Source organism: Lineus longissimus, chromosome 19, assembly GCF_910592395.1.
Source record: "Lineus longissimus chromosome 19, tnLinLong1.2, whole genome shotgun sequence".
Lineage (NCBI taxonomy): Eukaryota > Metazoa > Nemertea > Pilidiophora > Heteronemertea > Lineidae > Lineus > Lineus longissimus.
The window spans coordinates 3,603,003-3,621,790 of NC_088326.1; the positions used below are offsets into that span (position 1 = coordinate 3,603,003).

The 18,788-nt window shown below is 41.7% G+C and overlaps 1 protein-coding gene across 5 annotated transcripts in view; it reads right to left on the reverse strand.

The window, feature by feature from the left end:
- Window positions 1-725: 725 nt before the first annotated feature.
- Window positions 726-18,788, reverse strand: part of LOC135503121 (uncharacterized) — a 78,253-nt gene continuing 60,190 nt past the window's right edge. For 4 of the 5 annotated variants that reach the window (XM_064796481.1, XM_064796483.1, XM_064796480.1 and 1 more), the window contains 19 exons: window positions 18,103-18,204; window positions 17,935-17,984; window positions 17,588-17,768; window positions 16,781-17,067; window positions 16,269-16,408; window positions 15,709-15,874; window positions 14,927-15,118; window positions 13,746-13,856; window positions 13,435-13,545; window positions 13,204-13,311; window positions 12,522-12,629; window positions 12,085-12,192; window positions 10,715-10,825; window positions 10,240-10,372; window positions 9,680-9,834; window positions 8,919-9,096; window positions 8,375-8,658; window positions 7,859-7,998; window positions 726-7,043 (listed from right to left, as the gene is read on the reverse strand). In XM_064796481.1, the coding sequence (XP_064652551.1) occupies window positions 6,864-7,043; window positions 7,859-7,998; window positions 8,375-8,658; window positions 8,919-9,096; window positions 9,680-9,834; window positions 10,240-10,372; window positions 10,715-10,825; window positions 12,085-12,192; window positions 12,522-12,629; window positions 13,204-13,311; window positions 13,435-13,545; window positions 13,746-13,856; window positions 14,927-15,118; window positions 15,709-15,874; window positions 16,269-16,408; window positions 16,781-17,067; window positions 17,588-17,768; window positions 17,935-17,984; window positions 18,103-18,204 (2,845 nt within the window). In that variant the 3' untranslated portion in view covers window positions 726-6,863. The remainder of the gene's footprint in view (window positions 7,044-7,858; window positions 7,999-8,374; window positions 8,659-8,918; window positions 9,097-9,679; window positions 9,835-10,239; window positions 10,373-10,714; window positions 10,826-12,084; window positions 12,193-12,521; window positions 12,630-13,203; window positions 13,312-13,434; window positions 13,546-13,745; window positions 13,857-14,926; window positions 15,119-15,708; window positions 15,875-16,268; window positions 16,409-16,780; window positions 17,068-17,587; window positions 17,769-17,934; window positions 17,985-18,102; window positions 18,205-18,788) is intronic. The other variant, XM_064796482.1, reaches the window with a different exon arrangement.

Here is an 18,788-nt window from a genome sequence, read left to right on the forward strand (position 1 = left end):
GATGTCTCAATGTCCAGCCCTTGCTTTCAATGCTTATAGATCCTTCTTGAGACACACTGTGTGTAGCAAGGCAGGTTAAACAGACCCTACAATGATAGGTTGTGACGATGTCTGAATATCTGGTACTTGCTTTCAATGCTTATAGATTCTTTTTGAGACACCCTGTGTGTAGTAAGGTAAAATAAACAGACGCTACAATTATATGTTATGGCAGGTAGGCTACTTGAGCTGTCTCTTTGGCCGGGTTGTACCTGTCTTCAAGAGCACAATCTGATAGAAGCTCTACCAAAGACAGAGGCAGGGTCCTGATGTTGTCCCAGGTACATGAGCTACTTCAAGTGGGCTACTTGAGCTGTCTCCATGGCCAGGTTGTACCTGTCTTCAAGAGCACAGTCTGATAGAAGCTCTACAAATGGCAGAGGCAGGGTCCTGATGTTGTTCCAGGTACATGAGCTACTTCAAGTAGGCTACTTGAGCTGTCTCTTTGGCCAGGTTGTACCTGTCTTCAAGAGCACAATCTGATAGAAGCTCTACCAATGGTAGAGGCAGGGTCCTGATGTTGTCTCAGGTACATGAGCTACTTCAAGGAGGCTACTTGAGCTGTCTCTATCTATGGCCAGATTGTACCTGTACACCGGTTGTACCTGTCGTCAAGATGAGGACAAGACAAGTACAAGAGTTGTTTCCCATAAACAGCAAATGAACCACTGATTGTATACATCGTTAATTTTATTTTACATTATAATAAAGTTAGAATCTCATTATAATTATGTATATATTAACATACATTAACCAAAAACTGCCAAACATTGGAACAACCTCTCTGACAGGGGTGTCGTAGTTGCTATTTGGTTTTGAAGGCAGTGACCCTGTCAACAATTCTTCAAACCTTTCTCGTTGGCTGACAAAACGTTTTTCTATGTAGTTTTCTTGGATATTCTGCAGGATTGTCAACAGGGGAAGAGCTACCCCGAGCCCCCCCCCCCACTAAATAGTTTCACGACTACCTATGCTTGCACCAAGATTTTAAATTGACCCCAATAGGAAGGAGCACCCATGGCAATTTGATGATGATCAACATTTTTCCAAAGCAGCTTCCCCTCAAAAACTTCTTTACGCAACAAGCTAAAAAGTTTGCTGTTCTTATGAAGATGATACCAGTCAAAGTATTATAGTTGTCAAGTTGTTTATAATTACAATGTACAGGACTCTGGATATGGGGACCACAGTTTACAATTACACCGAGTTAAGACCAGCCAAACCAACCCCCAGAAAATGTGCATGTAGTATTTTACTAGGATTTGGAGTATTTTCTCAAAAACTACAAATCAGTTTCACCCAATATGAATATCATCTGACTACAGAGGTTCCCCTTTATAACGAACACCTTAGGATCCAAGCAAAATGTTCGTTATAGCGAGGTGTCTTATGGACAGGGAGAACATGTAATGTTGGTACATATGGTCAGTTCCAGACTTTGACAGTTTTTGGCACATAGAGAGTGTCACGCTATTTACATTTAGTGAGAATAAAACACAATAAACTGGCAGTGAAAAACAGGAGTCATCCATTTTTTATCATTTCCACAAAAACATTTCTGACAAAAAAACAAACAAGCTCGGATATCCGAAGTGTCATAGGTTCTCACAATACTTCACCGGCTGCAGTGCATCACCTAAATTCTCAACAGACAAGCGATTTTTGTCACTGCGATGATATTCATTGCAATCTGCAACAAAAGGAGCTCCCTCTGCAGGTAAAACTCTAAAAAAATTTCTGTCAGTTTTTGTCAAAATGATACAAACTATGAATATCCTCATCTAGGGACTGGCCATCAACCGATACACGCCTGTGTACATTTCAGGACATTTGAAAGTGAAATGTATTGGCAACAATATGTAGACACATGCACAATTTCTTCAGACTTCCCTGAGAGACTGAAGCAGAAGTATTTTGAAGCGAAAAGAGAGTTAACAATATTGTTCGAGGGTCAGCGAGGCATTTTGTCTGCTGTCAAAAAAACGGCTTCATTCAATAATTATCCAAGGGCAGTTAAAGCTATTAGCATGACAAGTAGTTTCCATTGCATCAAACTGCACCATTTTGGGAGGGGAGAAGGTTTGGAGAGAGGCCAAATTTATGACTTTTTCGGCTTCATATCCTTTTGCTACAGTCCGTTACTTGGCCTTATCAGTGGTCCCTCGCGAGTCAAAATCAGAGATTTTAAAGAACTTTCTTTTGCACAATTTTAGCGCCCAAAAGGTTTTTACCTCTCGAAATGATTACATCCCAAACATACTGCGGCTCACTTGTCTCGAGAATCACAATCAACCTCGGCCACAGGAGTACTACAGTTGCTATAGCAACCTCTGCCAACACCAGCCATCAATCATTGTCGGTACAAGCGACTTCAGAACTCAGTGACGGAGATTGAATCCGAATATAATATAACGTCTGAAACATCTGAATATTACATCTTGTATTTACAATGTCATACAGAACACACCCTGAATCAAAAGTAAGTTCCCTCAGCGGCTGCACGTATCCAGCGCAGAGACATAAAGGCCCAATGACCTTAATTTTTCAAGTATTGGGAATCTCCAATAAATTGACCACTCTGAAATAACTATATTAAGATACTGAAAAAACACGCGAGTATTACATCCGTGTGTTATATTGTCAACAGTCCTGGCGATCTACTCTAAACTCGTAACACCAAAACACCAAAATAGTGTTACATCATTGTACATATTATCTGATATGCCTTTATAGATATTGATTGAGTATTTATTACACGATAGTTACAACCTTAGCGGTACGTGGACACAGTACTGTAGAAACATCTGAGTATTACATCTAGTTACATGATTCAGGCGATAATTATAATGAAAGATATTCAATCGCGATTTTTATGTCGGTCATGTTATGAACATAATGCAATGGTCAATGCAAATCCTGTACCCCCCCTACTTAGGAGTCGCCACTAATTTAGTGGCAAATTAGTCCAGAATTATGTGTGAACAATCCCCCCCCCACACTGTCAAATTATTGTCGATAAGGAGAGGTAGTTTAGCCTACTTGTTAACCCCATCATCATTTCTAACAGAAAGTTACTTATAGTCACTCTTACTAAGTAAAAAGTGTTGCTCCCTTGAGAAGGGGGGTACAGGGTTCACATTGACTGCTGCATAAAACTATCCGACTGATCTACTTCATGTTGGTTTCTGATGCTTCCAATAGGGGGAGTATATGTAAGTCTTTGCTTCCGTCGAAACCATAGCAACGCCCTTGCCAGCATGTAAACAAACATCACGTCATTTGAGATAACCCCTAATTGAGGAGACTGAAAGGGGTTTCCCATTCTAAAAATAACTCTGCACAACAGGGGCTACAGGTAGAAAGGTCCATGCAAATAATGATGCTTACCCTCCTTGTCAGAAGTTTCACGAACCAGGGTCGCTAAAAATCACATTTCAAATTTAATGAAAAATGTTTTTTCATAATTAACCTGAACATCAATATTCCTGCAACAGTTTTATAGATATCATAATTATACTAATTTTTTTCTAATAGATAATCATTTGATAAATTAGAGTTGGCCATATATACAATCCACATAAACAACTACAATATACATAAGTGTGTATGTACATGTGTACATTGATATACATATAGTCTGAGATATGTACATTTAACGATATCATAAATATGCCATGTTTATACTGGGTGGTCGCTAACAATCTGGTTGAAAACGTCTGTCGAAAACCCTACAAAAGTTTTTTTCAATAAATACATCACAAGATGATTATAGAAGAGTAGGATTCGAGACAAATTTTTTGCGATTTATTAACCACAGAGCCAAACCTATACCCACAAACATCCCGACATTTTATGATTTTGTAAATACAAGAAAATATGTTTCCAGGAGCACTTTTGCTTTGACAGAATAGCCCTGAAATTGCATCTCAGAGCATCAAATTTCAAAATGTTCCCCATACCTCACTTGTAACGCAACTTCTGTGCTATTTCCTTATTTTTTTGCTACCACCAAATTTCATTTGGTCAGGTCCTCACCGAAAACCCTGGTGTACCCGAACAAAAACATCCCAAAAATTTGTTTGTCAGTTAAGGTAAGGTGTTACAATTATGGCCCTATATACAATTATAGACTCAGTGTACACTTAAAAGGTACTAAGCAGCTCTTTTCAACACTGTCAGGGCTATTTTCATCCTGGGGAAATAATTGTACCACCCTACCTTACAATTTCTTCAACACAAACAACAATTTGACAAATAGATACAAACATATAGTGACGTCACATTTTTAAAGGGGGACTATAGGAAGGAGCTAGGTACCTGAAGTTCGACAAAGTCGCCGAGAGGTCTCACCTGCAAATACCACCGCAATTTTTGTTGCATGAGATCTTGATCCCAAGTCGCAGAGACAAAAATCGCTTGTTTGCGAACCCCTCAAGAAACAGAACAGAGACAAGACAAACATGAGATCAATAAAATACATTTAACAGTAACATTTGGCACATAAAAATAAGAAAATTAAAAATAATAAATCTTGGTATCTTGTCAATAGGGGTAGCTGTACTACCCCCGAGATATTCAACAGAAAAACATGTGACACTCCTACAACTATCAAAACAGAGTCCGACATAATATTTCCTTACTCTTAAGCTGTAGTTTGTCATTCCAAATTTACTGATTTACAGTTATAATACAATGCTATTTATGTTTTTTCTACTGTACAATTATATTTCACAAGAAAAACTGGCATCATCTAATACTTCTGATGACAAATACCGCAGCAAAGACCCACATTTTAAAATCCCAGAAGACTGTTTCAGGAAGTCCAAGATATAATCATGATTATGAAACATTCAACATTTACTTTGAGTATAAGTCACAAAGATGCCACTTATACCTAAAAAGAACACGCTAAGTCTAAAAATATCTTGCCTTGATATATACACTAACATTTTGCGTCAATGCCTCAGTATTATTCCGTGAATCGATAAAATGATTTTGTTCAGGTTAGAATTGTCCAGTACACAAAGACAAAGCCCACTAACGTAAACCTGGAACGATTCAGCAAGAAAACGAATTATACATTGAACTTACAGTTTGATATTCGCTTAGAAATATGAATTTACCCGCAGTGTAACCTTCACAGATAGATTTGCTTATTTTTAGAACGGTCGTGTGTCTCTCTAACATGTTTCCACCCACTGACCTAAAAACCTGTTTGTAGGTCAATGTCCTACCCAAAGTTCATTTATTTATTTGCACTCTGCCCATGGCAATCAAAGTGTTAATGCTCCGTCCTAAGTGCATGAATGCATCATCACAAGACTAGTGCACTAGTGCATTCTTGCACTGCCAAAAGTGCACCAAAGCATTGATTGCCTGTAGTGCACCAATGCACTAATGTACAGTCCAAACTAGCATTCTAGCACCACCAATGCACTGATTGTTTGGAGTGCACTAAATGCAGTGCACCAATGCACTGATGTACGGGCCATAGCATTCTTGTACAGCCAATGCACTGATTGTTTGGAGTGCACTAAATGCAGTGCACCAATGCACTGATGTACGAGCCAAACTATAGCATTCATGCACCACCAAAAGGCACCAATGCACTGACTGATGTACAGTCCAAACTAGATCAGTGCACTGATGCATCATACAAACCGTACTACTAACACAGAATGTATTCCTACGTCAAGAGTACAGCACCAGACAAAGTCAATAGACATGATGTCCCATACCCACGTTTCAGGAAAGTGACACCGATGAGAATAAATCAAACTTTTTGAGTGGTCAATGGAGCATGACGTCAAAAATGAACTCACAGGGTCATGAAACAATCGGAATTGCTTGTCACTTTCACATCAGACATCCCACGTGTGGGTACACGACGTCATGTGTGTCAATTTGCTCGATTCCGCCCAGTGCTACCCCCTTGCAGAGGAATATAGTCTATTTAAAGGGGGACTATAGGCAGAAGCAGGGGGTCAAAGTGGCCATCTTCAGGTGAATGATATGCACTGGGTCATGTTTGATTCAGAACTAAATATATTCTTCGTACAAGTGTGTATAATTTCCACGTAATGTAAGATGGGAGAGACCCCTATTGGCAACTTTGTGTAACTTTATCTTGCCTGCCTCGCTGCTGCTTATAGAATCCCTTTAAAGGTGCTCTATTCAAGTACATCCACTCACACTTAACTCGTAAATTCATAACATCACAGAAATATGATAATATATATAGACGCCATCGTCTGCCGGTCGTAGAGTCCAGCTCTTGCATCACAGCCAACACGTAATTTGCATCCCGTTTTTTCCCTCGGTTCAATCCCTCTTGAATGACTGTAATCCCCCAAAATAAGAGCTACAGCATCACTCTTCCATTTCGAATCGTTCCACGATACGAATACTCCGCAACCACAAGCCTTGCACACGCATCCATTAGGAAATCACGCGACCAACAACTTCTGTTTCCCGCCCACTTCAGACGTCCTACCGCGACCGCATGACCAGTTCAATAAACCACAAACCCAATTGCATTCAGAATACCACCAAACTGGGTTCCAATTAAGAAAACCACCCAACTGCGTTACGGTTTGTTATACCGTCAAACCGCACTGACCTGAGAATTCCTATCCTAAACCTATGTGACAGCGGATATAGTCCCCCTGGAGTCATAGTCCGGTAGCATTGTATTCGACCAATTAAGCAGCATGATCTATTGTACCGCTAACCCTAACCAGAACATTTAGCAATGCGGGCTATTGTTACACGGACTATCAGCCCTAGGACTACTATCCCCGCCACACCTATAATCATTACCATAGTTACTGATACTGCGCCAAAACTTCCTGTATCCAACTCGAGTAGTATCCAATTTTCGTGTAAACATCCGGTTTCGTTTGACCTTTTTTAAGCGTTGAGCAGTCCATGCCGAAACTCAGCGTTCCGGTTAGAATCCAGTTCTGGTTCGCGTCCAGGCACATCAGTGGACCGCCACTGTCGCCCTGAAAATAAACGGAAACAGGATTAGACATGTTAGAACGACTTTTCCGAGTTTATTTGAAGATGAACAGAAACAGGTTCAGACATGTTAGAACGACTTTTCCGAGTTTATTTGAAGATGAACAGAAACAGGGTCAGACATGTTAGAATATTATGCTACCAAATGTTCTTGGCCAATAGCGTAACTCGATTCACATCATGTGATTTCAAGTCATCACATCGTATCGGATCCAAAAAGCAATAACGGATCCAAAAAAATGTCGTAACGGATCCTAAAAGGTTTTAATCCAATCAAAATGAAGTTTACAAATGATCTTGGATGGTCGTTTGGATTGATTTCTTTGCCAAGACATTTGGTTGCATAATATAGCAAATAGTGGATGTTTAAGGTCGTCCAATATGGAATTTTGCTGGACGAAGAAATGTCATGGCGGACTCGCAAAGCCTCGTCCGCCATGACATTTCTTCGTCCATCAAAATTCCATATCGGACTCCCAAACATCCACTATTTGTATAACAAATTTTCCGAGTTTATATGAAGTGATAAATCAAGCATCTACCAAGTTGACATTCCCACTGAGGTAATTCATACGACACAGAAAGCAATCCCGATACAATATTTGTGTAAACTTCTGCCTAAAACTTAGCAACCAACAGCCAATAGTGCAGTGACATCACCTGGGCATCAATTTATGAAGGGGAAAGTTGTTGAGTTCAATCTGGGGGACCTCCCTGGCTGAATTCGTAATATATTTCACTGACAATCCAAAGTTTATTCTCCGAGTCCAAAGAGCATCGACACTTTTTTATCACTTACTGAGCAAGCTGTGATGTAACCCATGTTGTATCCGGCACAGACCATCGTGTTGTTGTTGAAGTTGGAGGTAAACACTTCGGTGCATTTCTGCGGCTGCCACAGCCTCATCTTGGCCTCGCGCAGGCGATCAGTGCTGCTCTCTGGAGGCAGAATAAGAGACAAGTCAGGTAACGGGTTCATGGGTGTAAAAATGATCACATTTTGAGAGAACAACGTTGTTTTAAAAAACAATGACTCCACCTTAAAGTTCAGTCCACTTTTTCTCCAGCATGTGTTCTAGTGGAGGAGTATCAGTATTTCCATGGAGTGTTCCTCCTCCGAGGTGAGATGAGCATTTTTTGCGTGCCACTACGGTTAGGCACCAATTGAGGTCATTGGACCTGTGATTCCGAGCCTAGTCTATAGGATTCAACGTCTTTCTGATGATTGTTGTAAGAAATTCATCAGAAAAACATCAAAATCCATTCATAAACTGTTGTCAAAAAGAAAACTTTGTAAATATTTTCTAAAACTTACTGCCATATTGGTTGACGATGCCCCATCCCGCCACATAACAATGAGACTTCTCGCCAAAGTCATGGCCGTCCTTTGGAAGACACACCGGTCGAATGTAATCCGTCCGCGCGAGTGGAGTCGACAACCGTATCAGCGCGATATCGTGGAGAGGTACAGGCATGTTGCGGTAATTCGGATGCGAGATGATTGACCGGACAGCAAACGTCTTGGAATAGCGGCCAGGGTCCTGAGAGTTGATGGTGCCAAGAGTGACGTTCACTTTGTGCGGAAGCAAATTTTTGTTCCTGGAAATGTAAAATGAGATTTAGAAAACTCGTCACAAATTTTGGTTTTAACTTTATCAGATGTATACATATCTGTTTGACATATTTTCTGCAACTTACTGAATTCTCGTACTTGCAAAGTTGCAAAGATTTCTTAACTGGCAATGCGCGTCGCGACTTCCAAGACGGACTCTGCAGTCACCTCATTCCTATTCTTGGTAGCCGGGGCCAATCTCAACCTCCCTGTGCGTCATTTACAAGGATTGTAGATGTATACTTACGGATGAAAGCAATGCGCAGCAGTAATTAGCCATTGCTCGTTAATTAGCGTAGCGCCACATTGGAAGCGATCGAGATAATAAACAGCACCCATCCAGGGCCACTCCCCCTCCTGGGCGAACTGGCCACCGATGACGTACGTTGTCAGGAAGACCAGGGCATCGGATCGGCTGCCGCATTCTGGAAGACGAAGACGCAAGGTTACGTCACGATAGAGAATGAGTTTGCCATTAGCCTATCTTTTGGTCTGCCAGGGCATTTTCATCAAAAGTGGTCAATAAATCAATCAAATCATTTCTATGGCACAACTTTTCAGAAGAAAATAACCACAATAATTAATAGAAACTTAAAAGTATACATTCGAAACTAAGGGCGTGGCTAGCAGGGGGAAGAGGGGCAGATACCCCCACCAAGAAGTCACCGATAAATGTTGTTTTGATTGAAAAATTTCAAAAAGTATCATATTACCCCCACCCTGAGAACCTTTTGCCCCCCTCCGATACCCAACACCAAAAAGCAAGCTATGCCCCTGTTTATTAATGATACACGTATCAAATCTATTTATCTGAGAGAGATGGTGCATTGTTCTTTTGAGAACTATGATAAGAAGTTTGTAAATTTTTGGCAAAATCTGTCATTCTGTCTAACACAAGAGCTACTTTCTGATGTCAGGCTCTGTTGGGTCGTACATTGACAGCGGGGGGGTACAGGGTTTACCATGACTGCTTGACAGCTGCATAAAGTGGCCAAAACGAAAACAAACCTTTTTCTTTGCAGTTCGTCCAAGCCACGTCCTTCGCAGGACAGGTGCTCGACTCAAATGTTCCCGGCGTAAGTTTGGTGCCAGCGGCAGTGTCATTCACTTGAACGTAACCCTCTGTTGCATTATGGGTAGACTTTGACGTCGCACTTGATATGCTAATGGTGAAGGGAGATATTATGAATGACAGAATTGGCAAATCGTCACCGTTTAAAAACCACTTCAGGAATGAAAACTTTTTTTATTTGGCGAATTACAAGATGATGTCCATATGGGCTTCAGTCAACCTCTCTGGAATCTTTTACTTGCCCTGGAATAGACACTCAGGTAAAAGGGACCACAGCTTTTAGTCTAATCTGACAGACCGTCGAGTATTTCATACGTCATGCAGTAAAGAGCCAGGAATTTGAGTTCCTTGAAACCTACCCCAGCCCATTCAGAAATACAATCATGGGTTCTCCCCGGGATCGAACAAGGGCCCCATTCAGTTGTAGCCAGCAGGCTATGAGGCCCCTCAGGCTCTTCTAGGCCTGTCGAAACAGCCCAGTCTCGTCAACACATACCCAAATCCAAGGTCCTGGCAGATGTAGTCGCTGTAGACCGACGTCCATTTCAACACGCACACAAACTTCCACTGTCCTTGCATGTTCTTTTGGACCATGCCAAACCGTTGAGTTGTTACTGGGAAGAAACGGACTGCAAAAGAAAGGTTTGTTTGTTTATTTATTTCGAGACTGGGCCGGTTGTTCAAAACAACTTTGTCCCTAATGCTGGCAATAACATTACAGTAGAACCTCTCTATCAAGGACACCCTCGGGACTGGCAAGTGCTGTCCTGAATAAAGAGGTGGGACCAACACTAGTGTCCCTAATAGAGAGGTGTCCGCTAAGGGAAGGTCCACTGTGTATTTAATCTCAGCGAATCTAAAAACATTTCAGAAAGACAAAAGACTAATATGACACATTTTTCCTATTTCAAATTAAAGAGATGCTTCCAATGATTCCAGCTTAAGTGGTTGGAATAAAAAGATGAACTCACAACAGCCATCCTCGTCTGAGTGATCGAGACAGTCTGAAACGCCATCACACCGGGACTCCAAAGGAAGACAACTGTAGTCGCGACATTGGAACTGGTCGGCACTGCACGTTCCTGAAATCGAAATAAGACGCACTGAAAATCGCACTGAAAATCTGGTTACCGCACCTCTAGAGACATCATTGGAACGCTGCTTCAACATACTGCTAGTAATGTCCAATTCATCACCAGGCCTTTCAATTGCATGGAGATCAATACACCCTGTATTTTTTCACCCTATTTTGGGCGCTTTTTAAAAAAAAAACGTGTCCACAAATTACTAATATAGGGAGCCAAACATGTACATATGCACATAACATTTAAACTAGAGACGAGGTCGGCATGCTAGTCTTACGCATATCAGGCTTCTTGGATTCATGACTAACTGTGATGGAATGATGTTTGACTTGCGCAATGATGTGTTTTCCAGGAAATCTCTACCAGGAACCATTGTAAACATGCCAGTGTACAGTAAGTTCGTCGGCCGATCAAGTTGGGAATGATAAAAAATCCTGCTTTATTTTCAACTTTTGGCATGATTTTTTCATTTTAACCCTTAAAGCGCCGAATTAACAAAATCATATTACCCCTGAGCGCCGAATTAACCGAGCATTTTTGAAAATGATTAATAACAACGTTATTTTTGTTACAAACACCATGGAATGTACTGATGATTTTATACAAATGGTAATTCCCGTCGATTTTTGTGACATTTCCCGCCAAAATTTACTAATTAGGGGTTAATTAGTGCAAATACCCATAATCAACAAAAATATGGCCAGAACATACCTCCATCAGCTTTTTATACCTCCCTTGGTATTTTAATATGAAGTCTGGGTCTAAATACATCGTTTCCATCCGATTCCTGGTCGAAGCATCCGTCTAATTAGTCGTAGCAGCGCTAATTACTCCTGATGACGTCATTCCCGCGAAAATGGGGCTTCAAGTTTTTGATAAAATACTCAAAAGCTTGTATAGAAACTTGAAATTTGTTCGATGCCATTTTGTGCTAAGCATCACTGTCGAAGTACCAAAGAGCGTACATGCACACTCACTGCCATCTCTTAGCAGACAGGTGGAACTAAATGTCTGCTGTCGACGATCGTCGCCTCTGGCGCTTTCCCCCTTATGTCGACGATCGTCGCCTCTGGCGCTTTAAGGGTTAAAACACTTTATTGTATATGTACAGTTCAGTGTCTGTTCAGCTGAGCGTATTTTTGGCGCAGGGGCCTATTTTGGGCGGATTTTTAAAGGGTCTAATTTGGGCGTTTTGCTCTTTCAATACGACGTTTACCGGCGTGGGGAACATGCAATTGAGAGGCCTGATCACTTACCACAGCCCTTCTCATCGAATCCATCAGAACAGTCATTATAGCCGTCGCAGAACCACTCCTCTTGAATACAGCGGCCATCGGGACATTTCTTCTGGCGATCAAGGCAGGCTGGAATGTGAAATGACATATCAATCGCTGCAAATATAAGGAACGCAAATGATCCTGGGATTTTTTGCTTCAAATGGCTCGTTCTTAAACATAAGGCCACAAAAAAACCTTTATTCTCATCAGCGTCCGGGTCACTTTTTCGGTGCCGGGTCGATTTTGCTTATATGGCCTAACTGTCACTTTCTTGCAAAGTAAGAATTTTTAAATACTTTGATTTCGAAGTTTTAGATCAAATATGACATTTTCTTCAAATATTTCATTTTCGGGCAAAATCACCAAAAATCACAGCGCCGTTTTTTCGTAAACTGGAGTACCGGTAAAGTACTTACGACATCCAATTTCATCGCTGTTGTCGCCGCACTCGTCCATACTGTTACATTTGTCCTCCGAGGCAATGCAGATCGAGTTGTTACACTTGAACTGGGTCGATTTACACGCTGAAATTGACAAGACAAAATATGGTACCACAAAGACCTCAACTCAGATTTCATGATTTAATCGGAGTGTTTTGTCACAATATCAGTTCGGGACGAGTCTTTATTCTGACTCCAAGTCTGAATTAAGACTCCCTAAATGAGGCCAAATTCTGACTCCGAGTCTGAATTCCTACTCCGAGTCTTAATTAAGACTCCTTCATTTTCGTCTCATGCAGAAATAAATGTACAGCAAAATGCACTGCAAAATATCAGAAAGATTTATTTCTCAAAAATTACGCCAGGGATTGAAATGCTACGCCGTCATTTTGGAATGGATCTACATGTATCAATAACATGAGGTACCCTCCCGATCCCATGTTTTCACTACCCGATTTGTGTTTTTCGTGAATGATTCAAAATTCGGACTTTCAGAGTCATGGAATAAAGAAACGTATCCGAATACAGGCTTGTCCTGAATGGATATACTGTTACTATCCAGTGTTAAACGTGGGCCGAGCCACTCCACCACGTGTCCTCGAGATCACCTGTTTCATTTTGAGACAGCAGCAGGTTAGACGAAGCAATAAATACGTACTACAATTGAGTTCATCCGAGTTGTCATTGCAGTCAAATTTGGCGTCACACAAACTGCTCTTAGGGATGCAGAGGCCGTCTCCACACTTAAACTCATTATCCTCACACTCTGAAAAAAGTCGAGAACGGAAAGATTTGAAAATTTAAAAAATATCGAAAGAAAAAGCGGCTTGAAAAAAGAAGCTTGAAAATTTGGTGGTTTATAGTACTATACTGGTCTCAAGTAACTTACTGCAGTCAGTTTCGTCTGATCTATCCCAGCAGTCAAAGCGGTGGTTGCAGACGCTGCTCTGTGCAATACACTGGCGGCCATTTTTACAGGAGAACTGGCTACTGGTACAATCTGGAAAATAAAAACAACGTATTTAATCCATTCATTCGAGTTGGTGTCAAAGCTGAGTCAAAGTGCGGAATAGTTCCAACTGGAAAATGAACTGGATTTGAGATGACCTTGACCTTCATGCTTTTATAAATCGCTTCCAGCCACCCCCCCCCCGCCTTAAAAATGTCGTTGACAAAACTTAGAAATGCCAAATAACTTACTGCAATTGACAGGTTCATCTCTGCCGTCCTGGCACTGCGGGAAACCGTCGCAGAACTGATCCATCGGAATACACGTCCCGTTGCCGCAGTCAAACGTGTTCGACTGACAAACTGAAAATCAAACAGAACATGATTTGAAATGACTCTTTGACCTCGGGTGCACAAACGCGTAGGATTCTGAATTCGCACACGGTCAATGCTTTCTTAATAGCATTCCGCGAAGATGACGTCACTGCAGCTGCTGCCCTCTATTTCCCCATCGCTGAATTACAGGCAATGTCGGACAAACATGCGGTTTCGTAATGGATTCAGGCTTTCTAACTAGGGCAGTTAGATTCAATCTGGCACATGTCCGAGTGTTGGAAATACTACATAATTGTTCTGAATATTTCTCTCTCTGACTCTATGGTATCATTCATGCTAAAAACAATGCAGGGTCAAAGATAATTGACTTTGAAATAAGCTCAAATGCGTAGAAATAAGTGTCGATGTCCGACTGTCACGTGACTAAAACGTCATCAATATCTTATGCAAATGACCTTGTGAGCTATAAATAGTAACTTCGCGGGATGCTATTTGGACACCGAGTCTGAGTTCATACTCTCAGAGCGTCTGAATCTAGAAATTATTCCAAAAGACGACTTGTCCAGAACTGTCCTTAGACTTGCCAGATACAATCCATAGTTGAAACTGCACCTGCGGGTCCAAAGAAGTGGAATCCAGCGCCAGGATGAAAGTGGGACAGAGGGGAGATGACCACCATCTTACATCTTAGGACAGGCCATTGCAAACTTAAAGCCCATCTCAAGAGGATGACCATGGCCAAGTCCGTAAGGTGCCAGTGCAGCGCACGTGATCAGACCTGAACAGTGCTTCTGAACTGCCCACTCTGGGACACTGAGAGACTGGTCATCAATAGAGACAATGGAGACATTGGGTGATCAATGGAGACAAAGCTCTGGGGATCAAGCAAGGAACATGAGACAAGAGCAAGGTTTAATGAGGCCTGGTTCTCTAGTATGGTCTGAAACGACTGCAGCTACAAAAGTGTTAAGCGTTATGTCTGTTAGAGTGAGATCACAGAGTTGAAGAAGAGTAAATGACTGCAACATAATCGGTACACCCTGTAAAGTGAAACAGAATTACAAAGCGTGCAGTAAGCGTTAGGTTGTTAGACTTGCCTTTCAGCGCGGCAGATTGCGTATCAAGCCCGCCACCTATATAGCCGACAGTGTTTATACCTGCACGTGAGGCGGGGGCGGTGCAATGGACGCCTTCATCACTGTTGTCTCCGCAGTTGTCCTTGCCGTTACATTTGAGCGCGGCGTTGTAGAGACAGCGGCCATTGGAACAGTTGAACTTGCATTGCGACGCTGAAAATAGATTGAGCTTCGAAGGTGAGAAAGTATTCTTCTAACCATCGCAGAGGCATCACAGTAGCTCCTGGCCCAGGGTGTTTGTAAAGAACGCCAGCATTATTCATCTAATCGCAGCCTGGTTGCCCAATCAGTGTTACCTTAGCAGTAACCATAGCAATAAGTCCTTACGCGGATATTGCGATGAATTTTACTGAAGGAGATAACGCTTAGTTTGGATAACGCTAGCATTTGTTTGAGCCCTCATTCACAATAGTAGCCTAAGGCCTAAAAGGGGGACTATAGGCAGGAGCAGAGGGGCTAATTTGGCCATTTTCAGGTGACTAATATACACAGTAAGGGCCCTGGGTCATGTCAGATTCAACACTAAATATATTCCTCGTACAAGCGTGATCATTTCGACGTACTGTGAGAGACCCCTATTGGCGACTTCGTGTAACTTTATCTTGCCTGCCTAGCAGCTGCCTATATTGTCCCTTTAACACCTATGCTACTGTTAATGATAACTGAGCAACAGGGCCAATCACTTCAAAATCGAAGTCGAATTAATTTATGACGAGCATACACTCACAAACAAGCACCCTTACCCAAGTTTTGTTCAATCCAGTCTTTCTTGAGCGAGACTTGTTGAAAGCCGTTCGGCGTCTGCCCGGCCGTTGCACAACCCGCTGACGTCTCAAAGAAGCTAGAAATACCCACGATGGTCCAGTGTTTAAACTGGTTTAAGCAGGCTAGCGGACCACCGCTATCACCCTGGAATGACGGAGTTTGAACATGTTTTAATATCGATCGAATGTGGATTTTTACAAATGTTAGGGGAAGAGGTCACAAGGTTGTTATGGGACTCATAGCTAGACAACTCGAAATATTTTCATCTGAAAATTTTAAATGATATTAAAGATAAATGTAGGTTTTTATAGATTTTAGGAGGAAAAGTCACAAAGATTTTATGGTGTGCAAAGCAAAACAACTCAAAAAGAATGTGAAATAGCCATGAATTTGAGTTCCTTGAATGCCATGTCAGTTTCAAGAAAGGATCATAACTAGCAGTGTTAACCACAAGGCTTTGAGGCTCTAGAGGCCCGTGCAGATGACATAACTGGATCCCCTCCCCTGAATTCAGACTCCATCCCCTGGATTCACTTACCGAACAGATGGAATGGGGTCCGTTGACGTAACCAGCACACATCTGGTCCTTACCGATTTGCCCATTCCAGTAGGACTCGTAGTTGCATTTGTCTTTTGGCCAAAGTTGCATTTTCGCTTCTTGGAGGTCTGGTGGAGATGCTGAAGGGGAAAAGTTTCAATTGAGATTTTTCAAAAGTTTTTTGTTACAGACTTGAATTTTTTATCATCTGACTTTTCGGAAATGTTCGGAAGTTTCCGAAGATGATGCAAAATGGTGGCAATGAACTGAAGGTGACATTGGGTGATATGAATAAAGACTAGCAAATGCTTTTACTTCAATTTTGTACAGAAAAGCCTAGTGTAAATATACATGGAGTTTTGGGTAAAAGCATTTGCTTGTCTTTATTCATATCACCCAATTGCGTTGAACAATTGTGTGAGGATTTTCGCAATGCATGTAGGAGAAAATTGGGTTCATTGTTTACATCGGTTTGTGATAAGATAAAAGGGCGTATTAAAACGAATTCTCACCATCAGACTGGTCAATATTGCCCCATCCTGTCACGAAACACAAAGCAGACGTCGGGAACTCCTCTCCTGCCTCGGGTAAACACGCCGGCTTAACGTGGTCGGTATAAGCGACCGGTTCCGACAGGAATATTAGCGCGATATCGTTAGCCTGGCTCGAGGTATCGTACGAGTGATGCGTGATAATGTAGCGCGCGTTACGACGCACCTGGGGCGGTTCGATACCGTCTCGAGGCGCGGAATATTTGCTGCCCAGGATCACGGAATATTTCGAGACAATGACAGGATTCCTGAAAATAGAATTAGAGAATTAATTTGAAAGAAAATCACCAATGGCTCATTTGGGTTCAAACTGTAGACTTACCACAAGGCAACCTACCAATTGAGCTTAAAGAAATAGTCAAATTATCTCTTTTTTGGTGGTGTAAAGGAGGGTTTTGGCTATGTAAAGTCCCCCTGGTCCTCACCCGGTATACACCGGGCAGCCTGGTTCCCAGCATGACTTAGGAAAAGTTTCATTATAAAATAGCTACCATTACCCAATCTTAGGGATGAGGTCTTCAATGAATCAAGTACAGTGCTGCCACCTCGTTTTTTCAGGTGTAACTAACCCAAAACTTCTCAGGACTCTAGCAAATGATAGAACTTGGGGATAATTTGACGGTACGGACTACTGCTGGTCAAAAGCACGCACTGTACGGTCCCGGTAAACACCGGGTGTGGTAGTGAAACGGTCAAAATTGGAATACCGTGCCGTAGGACATTTGTACTGGACAACCGGATATGAAATAGAAATTGTTGAAATCCTACCTTTCTTTGTCAATAAAGCAATGCGCGGCAGTCAAGACTACCTCATGATTAATCAGCGTACCGCCGCAGAGAAAGCTGCCATCTTCATTAATGGAGACCTGCCATGGCCATCGCGTCACTGGTGTCGATTTGCCATTCGTCATGTAGGTTGTGAGGAGGACATCTTTTGGTTGGCCGCATTCTGAAAATGTTGAAAATTGAAAATCGTGACATTTTTTCAGTTAACAGTATTTTTCCCCACAATTCAGATGCTACAGAAAACAGGACGATATTGTACCAATTTAAGAGATATTTTGAATATCCCAATATATTTTGGCCTTTGATCTTTGAAATAAAACCATTCTCACCTTTCTTGATACAAGATATGGTCAATATTTCTTTGTTATCACAGGTATTTCTGAAAAGAAAAGGACGATATTAGTATGGTTCAACATTTTTCGTCTGAAATAAAGGAAGGTTTATTATCCAAATCAAGTCCTGTCACTATTGACACAACTGCACTAAAATCAACTTACTTTGAAATAATACTGCCTAATAATCCATTGGACGACAACGGGTTCTTTAGAGAGAGATATTTCACCAGGGCCATCTTTATTTTCCCCGAACTTATACTCGATCTGAAAAACAAATTTTAAAGATTAAGGGAAGTTGTGCAGAAACTGGTAAAGTCAATCATTCTTCTTGGACAAAGTTGCTAACTACTGACTTGAGAGCTGAGCTTCCACTATTGTGTTTATCAAATAGATCTGGCCGAAGGAACTTGGCCGACCTCTTGTCACTGAACTGTAACAGTGTGATCACAAATGTGACCCACCACGACAAAATGAGTCGCATGTCGCACAGAAGATGAGCCTAAAATCACACCAGGAAATAATGGAAGAAATTGATGTTCTCAGATTTCACAAAAGGCAGACGACAGTGAAATCAACAACCAGTCCGTCTCAACCTGTCAAGCTCGGAGCGACATGCGACTCATTTTGTCGTGGTGGGTCACAAAAAGTAATGTTACGCAGCCCTGCAAGGCCGGTGTCATAGTTGACCGGTTTTAGTTGACACTGTGAAAGAGCGTTGGTTAGGCCTACTCAAAGGGTAATCTAGTGTTGTGCAACACCACTATCTTTTGGTAAATGTGATCTGGTCACATTCCTGAGTTCAACGAAGTACCTTTGACCAGAATGATAAGAAAAGACTTCAGCGCATT